General features: G+C 41.2%; 1 protein-coding gene across 1 annotated transcript in view; it reads left to right on the plus strand.

The window, feature by feature from the left end:
- The first annotated feature begins 1588 nt into the window (after positions 1-1588).
- The window catches only part of LOC108797475 (opsin-VA-like), a 40619-nt gene continuing 26459 nt past the window's right edge, over positions 1589-15748 (plus strand). The window contains exons 1-2 of the mRNA XM_018569073.1: positions 1589-1934; positions 8055-8265. Coding sequence (XP_018424575.1) covers positions 1589-1934; positions 8055-8265 — 557 coding nt within the window. The remainder of the gene's footprint in view (positions 1935-8054; positions 8266-15748) is intronic.

Genomic DNA, 15748 nt, shown 5'->3' on the forward strand with positions numbered 1-15748 from the left:
TGCTATAATTTGCCGGATGCCGGGAGAGAAACACTTTATCCCAGAAAGTTTCCCTATCTGTATTTTTTTTTTAACATCGGGCTGCCGGCCGCCGTCAATCAGAGAAAAAAAAACACCCACATAGGATTGAATAGCTAGGCTTCTATTGGCTATTTCAATTTGCAATAGCCAATAGCAGATCAGCTATTGCACCCGCCCACCGCTGCTGTCAATCAGCAGAGGTAGACCATCATGTTCTCCATCAGGTCCTCTTTTGCTGATTGACAGCAGCAGTGGGTGGGTGCAATAGCCAACTTGCTATTGGCTATTAAAAATTGAAATAGCCAATAGCAGCCTAGCTATTCAATCCTATGCTGTCTGTTGTTGTTTTTTTTAAATTATTATTATTATTATTCTGATAGCAGCAGGTGTCAGAATACAAAAAAAAAGAGCAGATAGCAAGGGGAGCATTAGTTTCTCTGCTATCTGCCATCGACCATGGTGGTGCCCTCTTCCCCATCCCTGCCCCCCCCCCTCGCAGATGGGGGGGGGGTTAAGAGCAAAAGTAGCCCCCCTCAGAAGGAAGGACAGTGTTAGCATCAATTCAGAGATGATGTGGGTATCTGCAGCTGAGTGATACACAAATAAGATACATCTTTGTTAATAGTACTTGAATGTATTTTTAAGATTTAACTCCTGAGTTTAGTGTCACTTAAACCGTTACAGATCGGAGGCAGCCTCCCTGCAAAGAAAAACTTTTTACTCCCCTGGAGTTGGACTTTAAAGCTTTGTTAATTAAACCTTGAGTATGCATTTGCTTGCAAACAGGTTTCTTTATTAAGGCAAACCTCAAAGAAGTGAAGCAATCTAAAAGAAATCTTTCCATGATGCACAATCCGTTTTCTGTTGGTGACTGCCCTTTGTCCATTATAACAGACTTTCAGGAAGTATGCACTAATCAATTCTGAGTATTCAATCAACACTATCACACTTCCATTCTGCTCTTCATTGCCTGAGCTGTTCGTTCTATAGAATGCAGTGTCATCAGACGGCGTGCAGATTAACCTTATTCTGGTGTTTTACACTCTTGTGTCATGTGAGACTACTCTTGTCATTCGCTGGCACTTTACTAGCCTGAGCAGTCAAGAAAACTCGTGCAATCTTAGTTAATCCCCTCCCTTCACTGAAGAAGGCAGGGTCCCTTAACTCCTTTTCTACATTCTGTCAGGGAGGGATCCTAGTGTTGTGCTCTCCTACAAAACAGCAATATCTAGTGATGTTTCCAGCACTGCTGCTGTTAGCTTGGAGTGTGATAGCCTAGTAGGGAGTGCTTCAATACTCTTGGACACACAGGCATGCATGGATCAATGGCACATGCGCTTGTATATAGAGCAGAGTACATGAGACACACATTTCCCTGGAGTTTATTGATCCTGCTTGAGACAATATTGTTCTGCACTCTGTATTTCTTTAACTGACTATTTAAAAGAAAAATGACTGGCACCTTAGCGCTTCACCGTAGAGAGCCAAAGATGAGCTTTAGCTGAAGCCAGTTCCTACCAAGCTTCCCAGCTTCTTTTCCAAGAGGACTTAACCAAGAAAGTTCAAGATGCCTTTTAATGACTCCCTGCCGGCAAGCCCAGAGACCTCTACAGAGTGGAGTCCGTTTCAGGGTCCTCTGAAGTCCATCGAGCCCTGGAACTTCCAACTTTTGACGGCACTCATGTTACTGATCACCATCTTGTCCATTGTGGAGAACTTCATTGTCATAGTTGTCACCTTCAAGTTTAAACAGCTGAGGCAGCCTTTAAACTATATCATTGTGAACTTGTCCGTGGCGGACTTCTTGGTGTCCATTGTTGGCGGCAGCATCAGCATCGCCACCAACAGTAAAGGCTACTTTTACTTGGGACCCTGGGCTTGTGTTGTTGAAGGGTTTGCGGTGACTTTTTTCGGTAAGGTTTGGGCTTTTTTTTTTCAATCACACCATTTCATTGACTGGTTCTAACTCATGTTCAGACTTATTAATTACATACGTTTTTGCAGAAATATGTAGGATGCCATTGCTTTCGAAAATGTTCCTTCCCTGGCTCCCATGCTGTTGCCTTGGCTTCAATAACTTCTGAGGCACTGACCAAGAACAAGCATAGAGATAAAGAACTTTGACTTTTTGCTGACACTCATGCTTTTTCCGGGTTTGTGACTATTAAAGTGACACTAAACTCAGAAGTTAAACCTTAAAAATGCATTCACACCTTAACAATTAACCAAAATGTATCTTATTTGTGCATCACTTGGCTGTAAATCCTCAAATCATCTCTGAATTCATGTTGACACTGTCCTTCCTTCTGAGGGGTGGCTACTTTTGTTCCCCATTGTCCCTGTGTGTGTTGTAAAGTAGCCACCATTCCAAGCTTAGTCCTGTGATGGACTACAATCTCATGTTTAGTTTACAAATTTGTATTGAAATTGTAGTCCATCACAGCAGCAAGCTTGGAGCGGTGGCTACTTTACAACACACACAGGGACCATGGGGAACAAAAGTAGCCCCCCTCCAGAAGGGAGGACAGTGTCAGCACCAATTTAGAGATGATCTGAGGATCTACAGCTGAGTGATACAAAATAAGGTTCAGTATTGTTAATAGTTAGGGGTGCTTGAATGCATTTGTAAGATTTAACGCCTGAGTTTAGTATCAATTTAAGTGTGTTTGTGGCTATTAAGACCAGACACAGCCAGGCAACTAGCAGTTTCTGAAGTTGGACAGCTTTGGCAGCCCCTGTATGTCTCTTATTACTGTATGTATGTCTCTTATTACTTGAAAAAAACTAATTGGGGTTGATAAGCTAAAGAAGTAGAGAATGTCACTTTGTAAAGTAAATGCTCACTTAGAGGATAAGGTAAAGGAGTGTTCACTTTGCATACCAAATGCTGGGGAAGAGAAACAGGATTTTGGCTTGCCCATGATTGGATGATTAAAGTGAATGCAGATTCATTCATTCAAGTGACCAATCGCATTGCAAAGTGAACGTCGTTTACTTCCTTAATGATTCAATGACCTTCATTATGACCAATGAAAAATGAGTGTTCTGTAGCTTGGCACGCTCAAACTAGAAAATTACCTTATCTAATAGTCAGGATTGTGAGTGATATCATTCTTTGTTGAGCTTAATTTCTTTATCAGGGGTTGATGTTATTCATATCATCTCAAAGTAAAATGTTGTTTCATGCACTCTGCTAAAATGACTCAATGAGTTGAGAGCGTTCAATGTTGATAACTTTAGATAGGTAGAATCAGATCTTTATACCCTCAATTCACCCGAGTGGTCTGCAGTATCCACCTCTTATCAAATAGTTGCTCCAGTTTGAAAGAAGAAAAGAGAAACAACACATAAAATATGTGACACTTTCATTGACGATACAGCTGCTTCCTGATCTGTACTGTCAGTGAAAGTTTGTACTATCCCATAGAGATTGTGAGGAGGTGGCGCGCTCAGTACTTTCATTACTAAAACACACTTGGGTATTTCATCTGTCATTAAGTTGTCAGCTGTCAATCATCCAGGCATGGAATTTACAGATTGCGGTTCAAGTACTTCTACAAACAACCACCTGTTTTTTTCTGAGAGTGAACAAACAAATGTCTTGGGTATCACAATAATCAATGCCGACCTTAAAGGGCAACTCCTGCACTTTTATTGTTGACTTTCCAAGCCACTGCAGCAAAATGATTGGCTGGGTAATGGCATTTATTAGCAGTTTATGAAATGTGCCATCCTCAAGAAGGTTCAGATTTTGTTCATTGCAATGTGGGAACTGTCGAAAAAGTGTCATGCTGTGTCCATGTGAAATCCCATCGTTTTGTAATTGTAGGCTGACTCTCATGACATCGAGCCGGATTTGAATAACTTCAGTAGGGTAGAGTGGATACAGATTTGGTTATATGTATTAGGTCAATGTTACTGTCTACAAAGATTATTTTACAGCATGAACTTTGAAACCAATGTATTTATAGATTAATACAGATTGGCCATCTTTGATCATATATTTATGTTTATTTTTAGCAATATTAGAAGACAATTTTTATGTATATTTTGTTTGTTATGAAAGTGATTACTTTTACACTTCTTCCTTTTGCCATAGTCTTCACTATCTATGTAATATGAGGTCAGACCTAGACAACCCAATCAATTATTATAAAATCAGGCAGGTCCTTGTACTACATAGTTGGAGATGGTACAACAAGATTGTATAGTGTATGGTTAGCCTTCGGGCTTGTGTGGATCCTCACGGGCAGGGTCTTCCTTACCATCCTGTCTTGAATTGTATTGTAATGTAAATGTCTTCCTTATATTGTAAAGCGCTGCACAAACTGTTGGCGCTATATAAATCCTGTATAATAATAATAATAATAATATGCAGTGTGCTATCAGGTGCAATCAGGTTGTAGTTGAGTTCAGTGGGTGACACTTCTGACATCTTGCAGAGGAGCTTCTGACCTGCTTCTTTTCCACTCCTGTTGACTAACTTTGGAGAAAAGCACACAAATGAACTCCCTTACTGACATTGATGACTAACCAGAAGTAAAGGATTAATTAGGCAAGAATTTTAATAACTTCAAGAGGGGCTACAACCATTTTTTTTAAGCTTTTGAGTGTTGAAGTGTTATACCACTATCAGGCTGGTATTGCAGTTGGTGTCACTGTTGGAGAGATTTCCCCTGTCTTCCTGCCCTGGAGTCAGTGGTCAATGGCACAGGAAGTAAGAAGACCTCTCCCCCTATAGGAGCATAGAGAGTAATAGAAACCTGACACAGGTTCTAACCCATCTTTAGCCTAACGCTATAATGCTTTGGTTGGTATTCCACTTTAAAACTAACATTCTTATTGTACAAATCCATGACATATCTCACCGTTCCAATTCTTCTGGCTGTGTCTGCTGTGCAGGACTTGCAGGTGCAGGATGAATAGTGCGTGTTCACCATGTTCTGCATACTACTGGGTCAGTGACTGAAAGTATTGAAGTCAGCATGCCAGCCAGGCATTTATCTATTTCAGAATATGTTAACAACGATCACCTGCGTGGAAGTTTTCTCTTGTCTTAAAGCAGGACTCCAGCATGTGCAAAAATGAACCATTGCAATGGGGCTACCCCTGCACTGCAAGGGTTAACTACTCCTTTTGGTCTAGGGACCAGAATAAAGAAAATATACTCACCTGATCCTGCGGGAGTCAGCGCTCACCTCTCTCTCCCTCCGCTCTGGCTGTGTTATGTCCCTCAGCATCCTTACTTCTAATGTAAGTGAAAGGACCTTCATTAGATGTGATGACGTCACGGGTCCTTAGACCGCTGGAGCCCAGTGGAGAAGAGTCTATGGGGACTGGTGTAGCAGCCAGGCAGGATTAGGGATCAGGTGAGTACATCTTCTTTAATCTGACCCCTAAACCAAAACGAGCAGTTAACCCTTGCAGTGCGGGGGTAACCCCACTGTAAGGGTTAATTTTTTGCGCATCCTGGAGTTCTGCTTCACACCTAGGCGTTTTGCCACTCAAAGCTAAGCACAACAAAATGCTGTTCATATCTGAGCGTTTTGTTGCATGCTTTGTCGCACAAAGAATTCCATTGAAGTCTATGGGACCAAAAAACGCTGTTGTCTGCCAAAAAGTAGCGCATGCACTTTTTCCAGCGACGTGTTTTTCAAAACGCTCATGTGTGAACAGGGGACATAGAAATGAATGGGATTCCTTGTTTTGGGCATTTTGTTGTGCTTACCTTTGAGCGACAAAGCACCTAGGTGTGAAGAGAAGTCTACCATAGAGATAATCATTCTGAAATTGTTAAATCTGAAATTGTTAAATGTGAAATTGTTGCTGCACATCCTGGAGTTCTGCTTTAAAGATTTCTTCATTTCAAAACATCCATCGAACCAGTGAACCAGACCTTTACGTTTTCTGCCTGGTTGTGTCAAAGGGCAGCCAAAAAACCTAGATACGCACGGGATTTTAGCCTCCTCATGGCAGTAGTAGTGAAAGTTAGCTCAAAATCAGAGGAAAAAAACACTTTGATGGCATTCCTTACCTTTGCATTTTTGGATCATTCTAATATTGTGTAAAGTAAAGCCCGGGAGGGCAAATCATCAACTTTGTACATAAAAAGCATTGTAATACCAACTGCAAAATACCAGTGCCATTTAAATCTTGTCCATTGCTGTGTGGGAACTGTAGACACAGCTATCTGCAGTTATCACATAGCTAATGAAGAATAATTCCTATAGGAGACGATGGATACATAGAGAACCTGCATGGGTTAAAGGGATCAAAACAAGGCGTAAGTGAGATTTAGGAATGAACCATTTTGCTATCATATCACCGTTCTATTCTGAATTACAAAACCAAATGTGCTAAAAACCTGAAATCAGATCTTCCGTCTCTTAAAGCAGAACTCCAGGCACAGAGCTTTATGTGAACCATTCATAGAATACACAATGGTCTTGGTAATGGCCATGGATTAAAATGACACTAATGCTTCTGTCTATGCCGCAGCTCTTATGTCCACAGGGGGCTGGAAGTACAGAGGGAGCTGTATTGTCCGGCATGAAGAAAAGTACACATTTAAAAGCACAGAGCAGTGATCCGGACGTGGCATACACCTGAGCAGGGGCAACTTTTATACATCAGACATTTTAAAAAGTTCTGTGCTTGGAGTTCTTCTTCCATGGGTTAGTTCATCTTTGCAATAAAGTGCGGTATACAGTCACGGGTGCCCTGTACTTTTCAAAATACTGTAAAGCTTTGAAAGCCCATCTCTGGCAAAGCAACAAAACTACATTTGCAGTAGGGCTATCCCTCACTGCAAAGGATGAGAACTTGGTTATGCCTAGGGGTCCAATGAAAAGCTCACCTATCTTCTCTCAGCTCTGGCTGGTGGAATGCCCCTCAGCATCCTCATGTCTAATGCAGGGCTATGGATGTGATGATATCAGCAAACTTTAGACTGGTGGGGAGAAAAGACTGCAGGGACTGGTCTAACAGCCCAGAGAGAGCTGGCAGGAGCAGTGATCAGGTAAGTCAAATAACTAGGCTTTTTTCTGCCCCCTGTAAATGAGCAAACGGTAGCCCCACTGCAAGGGTAGCTCTTCTTTTACCCAGAGCTAGACTTTAAACTTTGTGGCTTATTTTAATTGCCATACCTGTAGGTCCATCGCGGTTTACCCATAGCCTGGCTGAAACACTACTACTGGGAGTGATCAGCACTGTCCTGCCTGTGATTTGAGGCGCCCCATATGTTGAGTACGTGCCCAGCATCACTGGAATAAGCGCTTTACCCTCTTTCAATGCCTGCGCATGTGCAGTGCTCCCTCTGCTCTCTTGGTAAAAGAAGAACTACCCTTGCAGTGGGGCTACCGCTGCACTGCAAGGGTTAACTGCTCCTTTATGTCTAGGGGTTTGGAAGGAGGACTTTTACTTACCTGATCCCCGGTCCCCCCTCTCCCCCCCAGTGGTCAGCGCTCACCTCGCTCCCATCTGCTCTGGGTGTCCTCACCTATGAGCATTAGACGTGATGACATCAGCAGGCCTCTAAATGCCGGAGTAAGGGGGAAGAGGCCAGTCAGGAAGTTGGAGCCAGCAGGACCGGAGATCAGGTGAGTAAAAGTCCTTTACACATTAGCCCTAGACACGAATGAGCAGTTAACCCTTGTAGTTCAAGGGGTAGCCCCACTGCAAGGGTAGTTACTTTTTGTTAACCAGGGGTAGGCATTAAAGCTACACAGTGTTTTTAAATGTACAGGGCCCCCTTGACTGCGTAATGCATTTGATTGTAAAGGTGAACAAACCATTTAAATGTGACTTGGTGAATGTTTGTAGCTTGAAGAATTTACAGAAATAATTGTAGCATCCGCATTAGCTTTACAAATTCTTTTTCATCTCTTGTCATGGATTAGATGCAGTTGCATTTTTAATGTCTCAGATCCCCCAAAAAATCAATAGCCCAAAGCCTACTCTAAACATTATGTCAATAATTGATTGTGGCATCCTGTTATATTTCTATATATATATTTGTGCTTTTTACTTCTAAGGCATCGTGGCTCTGTGGTCTCTGTCTATTCTGGCATTCGAGAGGTACGTGGTGATTTGCAGACCGCTGGGAAATCTCCGTCTTCGGGGGAAACATTCCGCTATCGGTATTCTGTTTGTCTGGGTTTTCTCTTTTATATGGACGATCCCTCCTACTATGGGATGGAGCAGCTACACGACAAGTAAGATTGGAACCACGTGTGAACCGAACTGGTAAGGGATGGATATGATTTGCTGTAATCATTAATAATGATTAGCATGTTGCTGGTTTCGAGATTGATTCTGTGCCAGAAAGCTGAAAATGTTCCATGGCATGTCAGGTATTTCAGGGGGTCATATACGGATAGAGAACTCATAAAGACAGATCAGATGAGACCGTTCACCAGGGCACCAACGTGTTATTTTATTATAATATAATTTATGAATTACCGTCTCTTTAAGATTTTATGTCATAATGTTCTTTTTTTTAACTGCTGACCACCTCGATAATATACAGCAAGGCAGTAAAATGGTCAGCTTTTTAGATATGTCCTTTATCTTGTTCTGCTCTGCCTGCTCAGGCTTTTGAAGTATTAGCTGTTTCCAGTGGGATATGCTCAGACCGTATGCAATACCACTGGGTAGCTGTGTTACATGCACATGCTGTCTGTAGAAGTCTGGTACCATGATTCAGGAGGTATGTGGGAGATGAGCTAGATCTGTCAGTAATTTTCTTCCTTGGAATGTCAAATGTTCTTAGAGAGGCTGCTCCTACACAACACATATGAAGAACAAAAGGGGTTCCAATATGGTTTTTATTGATGATAATCAATAAGACAAAATGTCCAATGTGTTTCCGGGGTCCACATTATCTTACTTCATCAGGGCTTAAGAGGTACTTTGTTCCTTTCAAATGTTATGGACTCTAAGTATGAATGGTAAGTAACAATAGTTAGCAGTAGTATCAGAAAGAATGTGAGTTTTGTTCTATTGATATTTATTGATCTTTATAAATAAAAAAACATATTGGACTCTACCATCCATAGTGGTGTCCCCTTTTGTTCTATATCTGGTATCATGATCAGGCTCACTTAAGGGGAACGTATAGTGTATTTCCAGTGAGCACATATTTCAGTTATTAAAGTCAAATTATTTTTGATGAGCCTTTCAAATTTTTACTCTCACACCCTTTCAGATTTCTGCTGTTATAATAAATGTAGAGGTTTGTAGATTAGCTACTCAAATCTCTCTACCTAAATCATTTTGTAAAAAGACGTGATGGATGACTCCGATCTTAACTTCTACACCTGCTGAAGAATCTTTAGCATCTGAGACACTTCCAGGTGTATTCTAACAAAGAAAAAACAGGTGCCACCACAAATGCAAGAGTCCAAAAGTAGTTTTATGTTTTTTATGTTAGCAATGGATCAACAGATCCCCCTTCATCCAGGCTTATGAATTAGGTTCCATCCGTAATGTATGGATTCTTAAGATATCGCGTAGTGCCCCCGATCCCTAGAGGCCTGAGGTAGACCCTTAAAGGGTAGGGAGGGCCGACATTTCAACAAATTGGGTGCCAGTCACTATAAGTGCCTTTTTTAATGTTTTATTGTGGAACTTCAAACTGGTAGAGAGGTCAAAGTGCTTCAGACATCCATTGCAAATATAGACAGAGTCCAGAATCCCTTCAGACATCCACAGTGCAGAATTATTAGGAGAACAGGCTGACACTGGGCAATAAGGAAACAACTGAATAGAGGCTAACCAAAATGATTGACAAGCTTTTACTTTCCATTGAACACATAACTGAGACCCTGGAATGACACACAGTGTGTCTAGTTTGACATGTACTGTAAGAGTGCTGCCTAACCCCTGCACATCCTTTTTATCCTTTCCTCCTCTATTTCTGTGACAACATTGCTAACTTTTATGACCGCTGCCTATTCACTCAACATCTGCCCTGCTCACACATCACACATCAGCAAAAATCCTGCGCATAGTTATTGATGGGGCAGGGATCCTCTACAGCAGGGGAAGGCAACCTCAGCACTCTGACTGTGGAACTACAAGTCCCATTGAAAGACTCTGAAAGTCACAGGCATGACTCTCAGAGGCAGAGACATGACAGGATTTGTAGTTTCATCACAACTGGAGTGCCAAGGTTGCTACCCTTGCCCAACATAGCACCCAGAACTAGATGAACCATTACAGTAGATGTAAACTTTTACAGTTGACGATGCTTGTGCAATGTGACAATGTGTGACAGTCAATCAGGGGATCACATGGCATCAGAGTGACTATGCAGATACAATTAGGAGACAGTTGTCACTCCATAAAAGAAAGTGCCTGAACATGGACCTTTATAACAGGATCATCAGCTATTATTTTAATAAAAGCTGCATAGTTACATAGTGTGGTTGAAAAAAGACACTTATAGGCAGATTTAAAAACATTTTAAAATAATTCAGAAATTCCATTAACATGTTCATTCTTCTATGAGATTTTAATGGTTGGCTTTAGATCTTCTTTAAGTAAGATAAGCCCATATTTAGGGCGCCAAGGAAAAAGGGGGCAGCAAAGAAAATTTCCCCTAGCTATCATGCCCCTAACTCTTATACCGCTATACTTGACTATAGTCACATTTATGTAATTGTCCTTATCTGCCGTGTTCAGCTTTAGCCCATGTTGTAGGGCCTGTGTTGACAGGCTTTGGGCTTGTGTTACTGGGCAAATGCAGCAATTCTGAAGCAAACAAACCCCATCAACGCCAGCTCTGAAGAAAAAAAAAAACAAGTTGATATAACACAGATTAGAAGTTTTGGTTCAGATAATATCAAATCTTACTTTATCTTATACATTTTGGTCGGGTGATTACACATAGTTTTCAATACATTTTTATAAGTCCATTTCTGCCTCTAACATTTAAAAAATACCTAAAAAAATGTAAAGTTGCAAGTTAATAATTTTGCATTTTTTCTGTAGCCCTAGTTATAAGTAAATGATTTGCTTATATTGCTTACTGCTATTTAGTGTTAAATAAATAGAATTTAAAAATGTTTGTATTTATTATAGTTGTGCGGTCTGGCCCGGCGACTGGACTGGAAGAAAACTACATTTTCAGTCTCTTATTTCACCTTCAGCACCAGTTGAGTCTTAATGTCTTGTCAGTTCAGCAGTGGAAGGGCCAAGGGGGCACCTTTACTGAGCTGTGCTTAGGGCATCCCTTAGGTCTTTATCTAGCTGTGTCAAAACTCCTCTCTGTGGCATCTCATGTTATCAGCAGGGCATAGCAGGACAAACCCAAACTAGCCATATAACCAAGGATGAAGCTTCTAAATTTAACTTACATTTGCCAAGTAGTGTTTGCAAAAATAATGCATGTATGGCTACAGTTCCATCTTTAAAGAGACTCTATCTCCCACCTGCAGTAGCCTTCATTGATCTGTAGTAAGAGGCCATTGTAATAGGCAGGCACTGATGGGTTGCCTCCCTTAGATTGTAAGCTCTCTAGGACAGGGGCCCTCCTTGCCATCTTGTCTTGGCTTTTATTGTAACTGTAATATCTTACTTATATTGTAAAGCGCTGCACAAACTGCTGGCCTTATATAAATGCTGTATAATAACAGGAATGTACAGAAAGGGTTGGGCAATCTTCTGCATTTTCAGGGACCGTTGTTAGAATGGTCCAGTATTAAGCCATAGGGTTTGTAAGCCTGCTGCCAGAAGCCGGCAATTTATACCTGCAGAAGTGTTTTTTTTTTTTACCTTGAACTTCTTTTATCATAATGGATCAGCAGTCTATCTGTGATTGGCCAAGCAGTCTATCTGTGATTGGCCAAGCTCAGTCTCCTGTTGCTCATCTACTACTTTAGTCTTAATGCAGTGCTAAAAGAATGAGCAGTGCTTGATTAAATTTATAAACCATTCACATTGCCCTACACTTTAGCCTCTCCCACTGATCCCTCTGTTACTATAGGACAGTGGCGGCGAACCTTGGCACTCCAGCTGTTTTGGAACTACAAGTCCCATGAGGCATTGCAAGGCTCTGACAGCCACAGACATAACTCCCAGAGGCGGATGCATGTTGGGATTTGTAGTTCTGGCACAGCTGGAGTGCCAAGGTTCGCCACCACTGCTATAGGATATAGTAGTGATATAGGGGTTCTCAGAAGGAACCACCAAGTGCAGTGAGGGAGTTTGACATTCCCAGCATCGGTTTTGGGTTGATGACTCCTTTTCATCTAAGTTTTATTTGGTCACGCAGGAAAGGGGAGAGGTAACTATTTGCTCTATTCTTCACAGGTGCACCTATTAATTAAAGTTTAGTTTTTGCAACCAAGTCCCTGTAACATCAGGTGCCCTACATGTTCTCACCTCTTGGTTGCAGCATTATTAGGGGTGTGTGTCTGTATCACACATCATTGGAAGTAATCAAAATTATTAAAAATTCATCACCTGATTTTTTTTTTCCTTTTGCCCTTCTTTATGCTCAAACAGGACTAAATCATTTGTGGCAAAGAGTCCAAATTCATTTAGCATGGAAAGTGCTGCCTATCCCATAACACTGAACACTACACTGCCGAGATACAGCCGTTTTACAAGGACAGGACAGTTCAAATGAGTGATTCTAATTAGTAGACACATAATATGGGACACTTGTAATCTGTTTCTGCCACATGCTGATTTATAATTTCGACGACACTCTGATCTCATACTACATAGTTGTTGGCAAATCTGAATGAGATTTCACAATCAGGTTATAACATCTGTGGCCAGTTGAAGTGTTAGCTCACAAAGAGATCTGTTGTTTCTCTATAACTACAGAGGGATTTTGTGAAGAAGAGAATTTACATAAAAGCCCTGAAGTTCTTCTGTTGGGCACAATAGAGAGATTCTATTTAGAGGGTAATTCCACTTTTCCAGGTGAATTTAGAAAATTGAATTACCCCCTCCAAAAACGCTCCTTCCCTTCCACCGGTGCCAGTGTACTATCTGTACCCCGTACTGCCGTGTATCGCAGCCCTGTGCTCTGTAATTTTAATTTCCCTCGCAAATGGTCAGCACAGTCATCTGACCGTGATGACCAATGAGTCATCTGCGCTACACGGCAGTATGGGATGCGGATAGTACACCAGCAGTGGCGGAGGGTAAGGAGCGTTTGCCTAAAGGTAAGTATAGTGGGGTGGAAGAGGGGGCTAAGTTCCATTTTCCCAAATTCACCTGGGAAAGTGGGTTTGCCCTTTACAGTAACACTAAACTCAGGCGTTAATTCTTAAAAATGCATTCAAGTACCCTAATTATTAACATTAATGTAGCTTATTTATGTATCACTCAGCTGTAGATCCTCAAATCCTCTCTGAATTGGTGCTGACACTGTCTTTCCTTCTGGAGGGTGGCTACTTTTGTTCCCCGTGGTCCCTGTGTATGTTGTAAAGTAGCCACCGCTACTTTAAGCTCGCTCCCGTGATGGACTACAATCTCAATACAAATTAGCAAACTAAACGTACCATTGTAGTCCATCATAGAAGCGAGCTTGGAGCGGTGGCTACTTTACAACCACGCACAGGGACCATGGGGAACAAAAGTAAGTCTAGTGTGTATTCCTATTACAATGCTAATGTCATAACAGGATAGTATATGCTGCGACTTTGGAACTCCTTTAACCACATACAGCTCTCAGAATGCAATGTTTTCCATGCTAGTGCCCCTTGTACTGCATTGAAAGAAAACTGCTGCATAAACGGCATTGGCACAGCAGAGATTTTTGGCTATGCTGATGTTTTCTTCTACTGTGCATTTTTGTTAACATCAAAGCAAATTAAAAATGTTTAAAGATCATTAAACTTAAGATGAAAATTTTGCATTATATGAGAAAGCCGCTTCTAACATTAACAACTGTGCCTGTGAGAGTCCCCACACCCGAAAAAAAATTGAGATATTCGCCACTTCCGTACCAGCACGGCGCAGCTATTGTTGAATGTTAGCTGAACAGCCGCTACCATAGACAAAAAGAAGCAACAGTTGGTAGTTTCTTGCTGTGGGAATGGGAAGTATAGCTCCACAGTCCCCACTATACCACTTTCATTTTAAGTATCTTCTGATAATCTCCTAAAACGTTTACATATTCATGAACGTTATTAAAACTTAATTTACATAAATCAGATTGTTGGAAGCCTGTGCTTTGGTCTGTAGGTCTCTTTTAATATTTTTTGAATATGTATTTTTTTTGTTCAATCCTCAGGGTTTGAGGTAATTTAAAACCAATTTGAAAGTTGGGATTAAAAAAAAAAGTTGTAATTACCTAAGTAAGTAAAGGAATAGTGGGAGCAGCACAGCCGTGCGCTCCCCTTAGAGCAACCATACGGATATTCTCAAGACTACAGGGGTATGCAGAGGCTCTTTTAATGCAATGCGTGTTTTTGATATGATGTAGATGTGGCCTCAAATCAATTGGGAGAAAAAACATTTCTGGGTCCAAGATTATATGTCCCAAAATTTGACCAAGACTATTGCCCAAATGTCCTGGCAGCCTCAAAGTTGATCTAAGAACAGCTGATTAACAAGACTCTGAGAGGGACTGGCATCATTCACTGAGGAATTGGCATTACCCTGAGGGATCGGCATTATTACGCGCATGCTTTACTATGCATGATGTCATGCGTGTCCACGCATGTATTTTAGGGCTGCTACCATTCATTTCTAATGGTCTTCAATGTGCATCCATAGAGACAACAATGCACCTGGCCTCATTGTAGCTCAGTGCATGCCTCAGAAGAAAAAAAAACTTGCGTTTGGGTAAAAAAAAAAAAGATTAGGTAAATTTTTTGGTATGAGGACTCACATCAGAGGGTTATAGGAAATTATGGGCACGGGTTTAACAATGCCCGGAAACACATCACACAACCTGTGTCCACTCACCACACAACCTGTATTAACATATCTATAGGTGTGACGGGGCCTTTAAACTTGGTTTAAACTCTCAAATGTTTTTTAAATAATGAATCCGAATCAAACAAACATACATTGCCCAGCAAAGTATTTATTTATATTTTTGCCCAAACACTTAAAGTCATCATGTTTCCAAACAGCTCCAACTCTCTCAGCTCAGCTTCCCTGAACTTTCGGTCCAGTACAAGAGCACAAGAGACAGAGCAGACTCCAGCAGATGTTCATCTACTAGCTTAGAGAAGGGAGGAGAAAGGAGGAGGGGGAAAGGAAAGACTTGCCTTGCTGTGCCTGTGGGTTTGTGGAGACGCATAGATTACTAAGCGCACATAAGGGTGTCTCCAAAGCACCCTGCAAGGGAAAGGAGCCACTATAAAACAAGATATCAGGGCCAGTTGATTCTGCAGAAAGATAAAACCTTTAAACATCAAAGAGCAGCAGTCATTGTAAGTAATTTCATCAGCATTACAAAACCTTTTGGCTTTAATATAATTTTAAAGAGTGGTAGGCAAATGGCCTTTTTGCATCTCGTTGAAAAACATGGTCTGACCATTTCTAAAATGTGTCATTTGTTTCTTCCCGGCTAGCAGAGATTTCCTATACACTTTTATGCATTGGGCACCTAATGCATGTAAAGGATGGAATAGGCCAGCAGAAGCTGTAAGTATGTGAAGCCATTGAACTAAAAGGCAGAGAGGTTATTTGTTTAAGATATAGAGGTATCTAGCGGCAGCCTGTCTCCATATATAAATGTGGTTCCAGTTAAAGACAA

Source organism: Nanorana parkeri, unplaced genomic scaffold (genome assembly GCF_000935625.1).
Source record: "Nanorana parkeri isolate BGI_ZX_2015 unplaced genomic scaffold, ASM93562v1 scaffold1282, whole genome shotgun sequence".
In the NCBI taxonomy this organism is placed as follows: Eukaryota; Metazoa; Chordata; class Amphibia; order Anura; family Dicroglossidae; genus Nanorana; species Nanorana parkeri.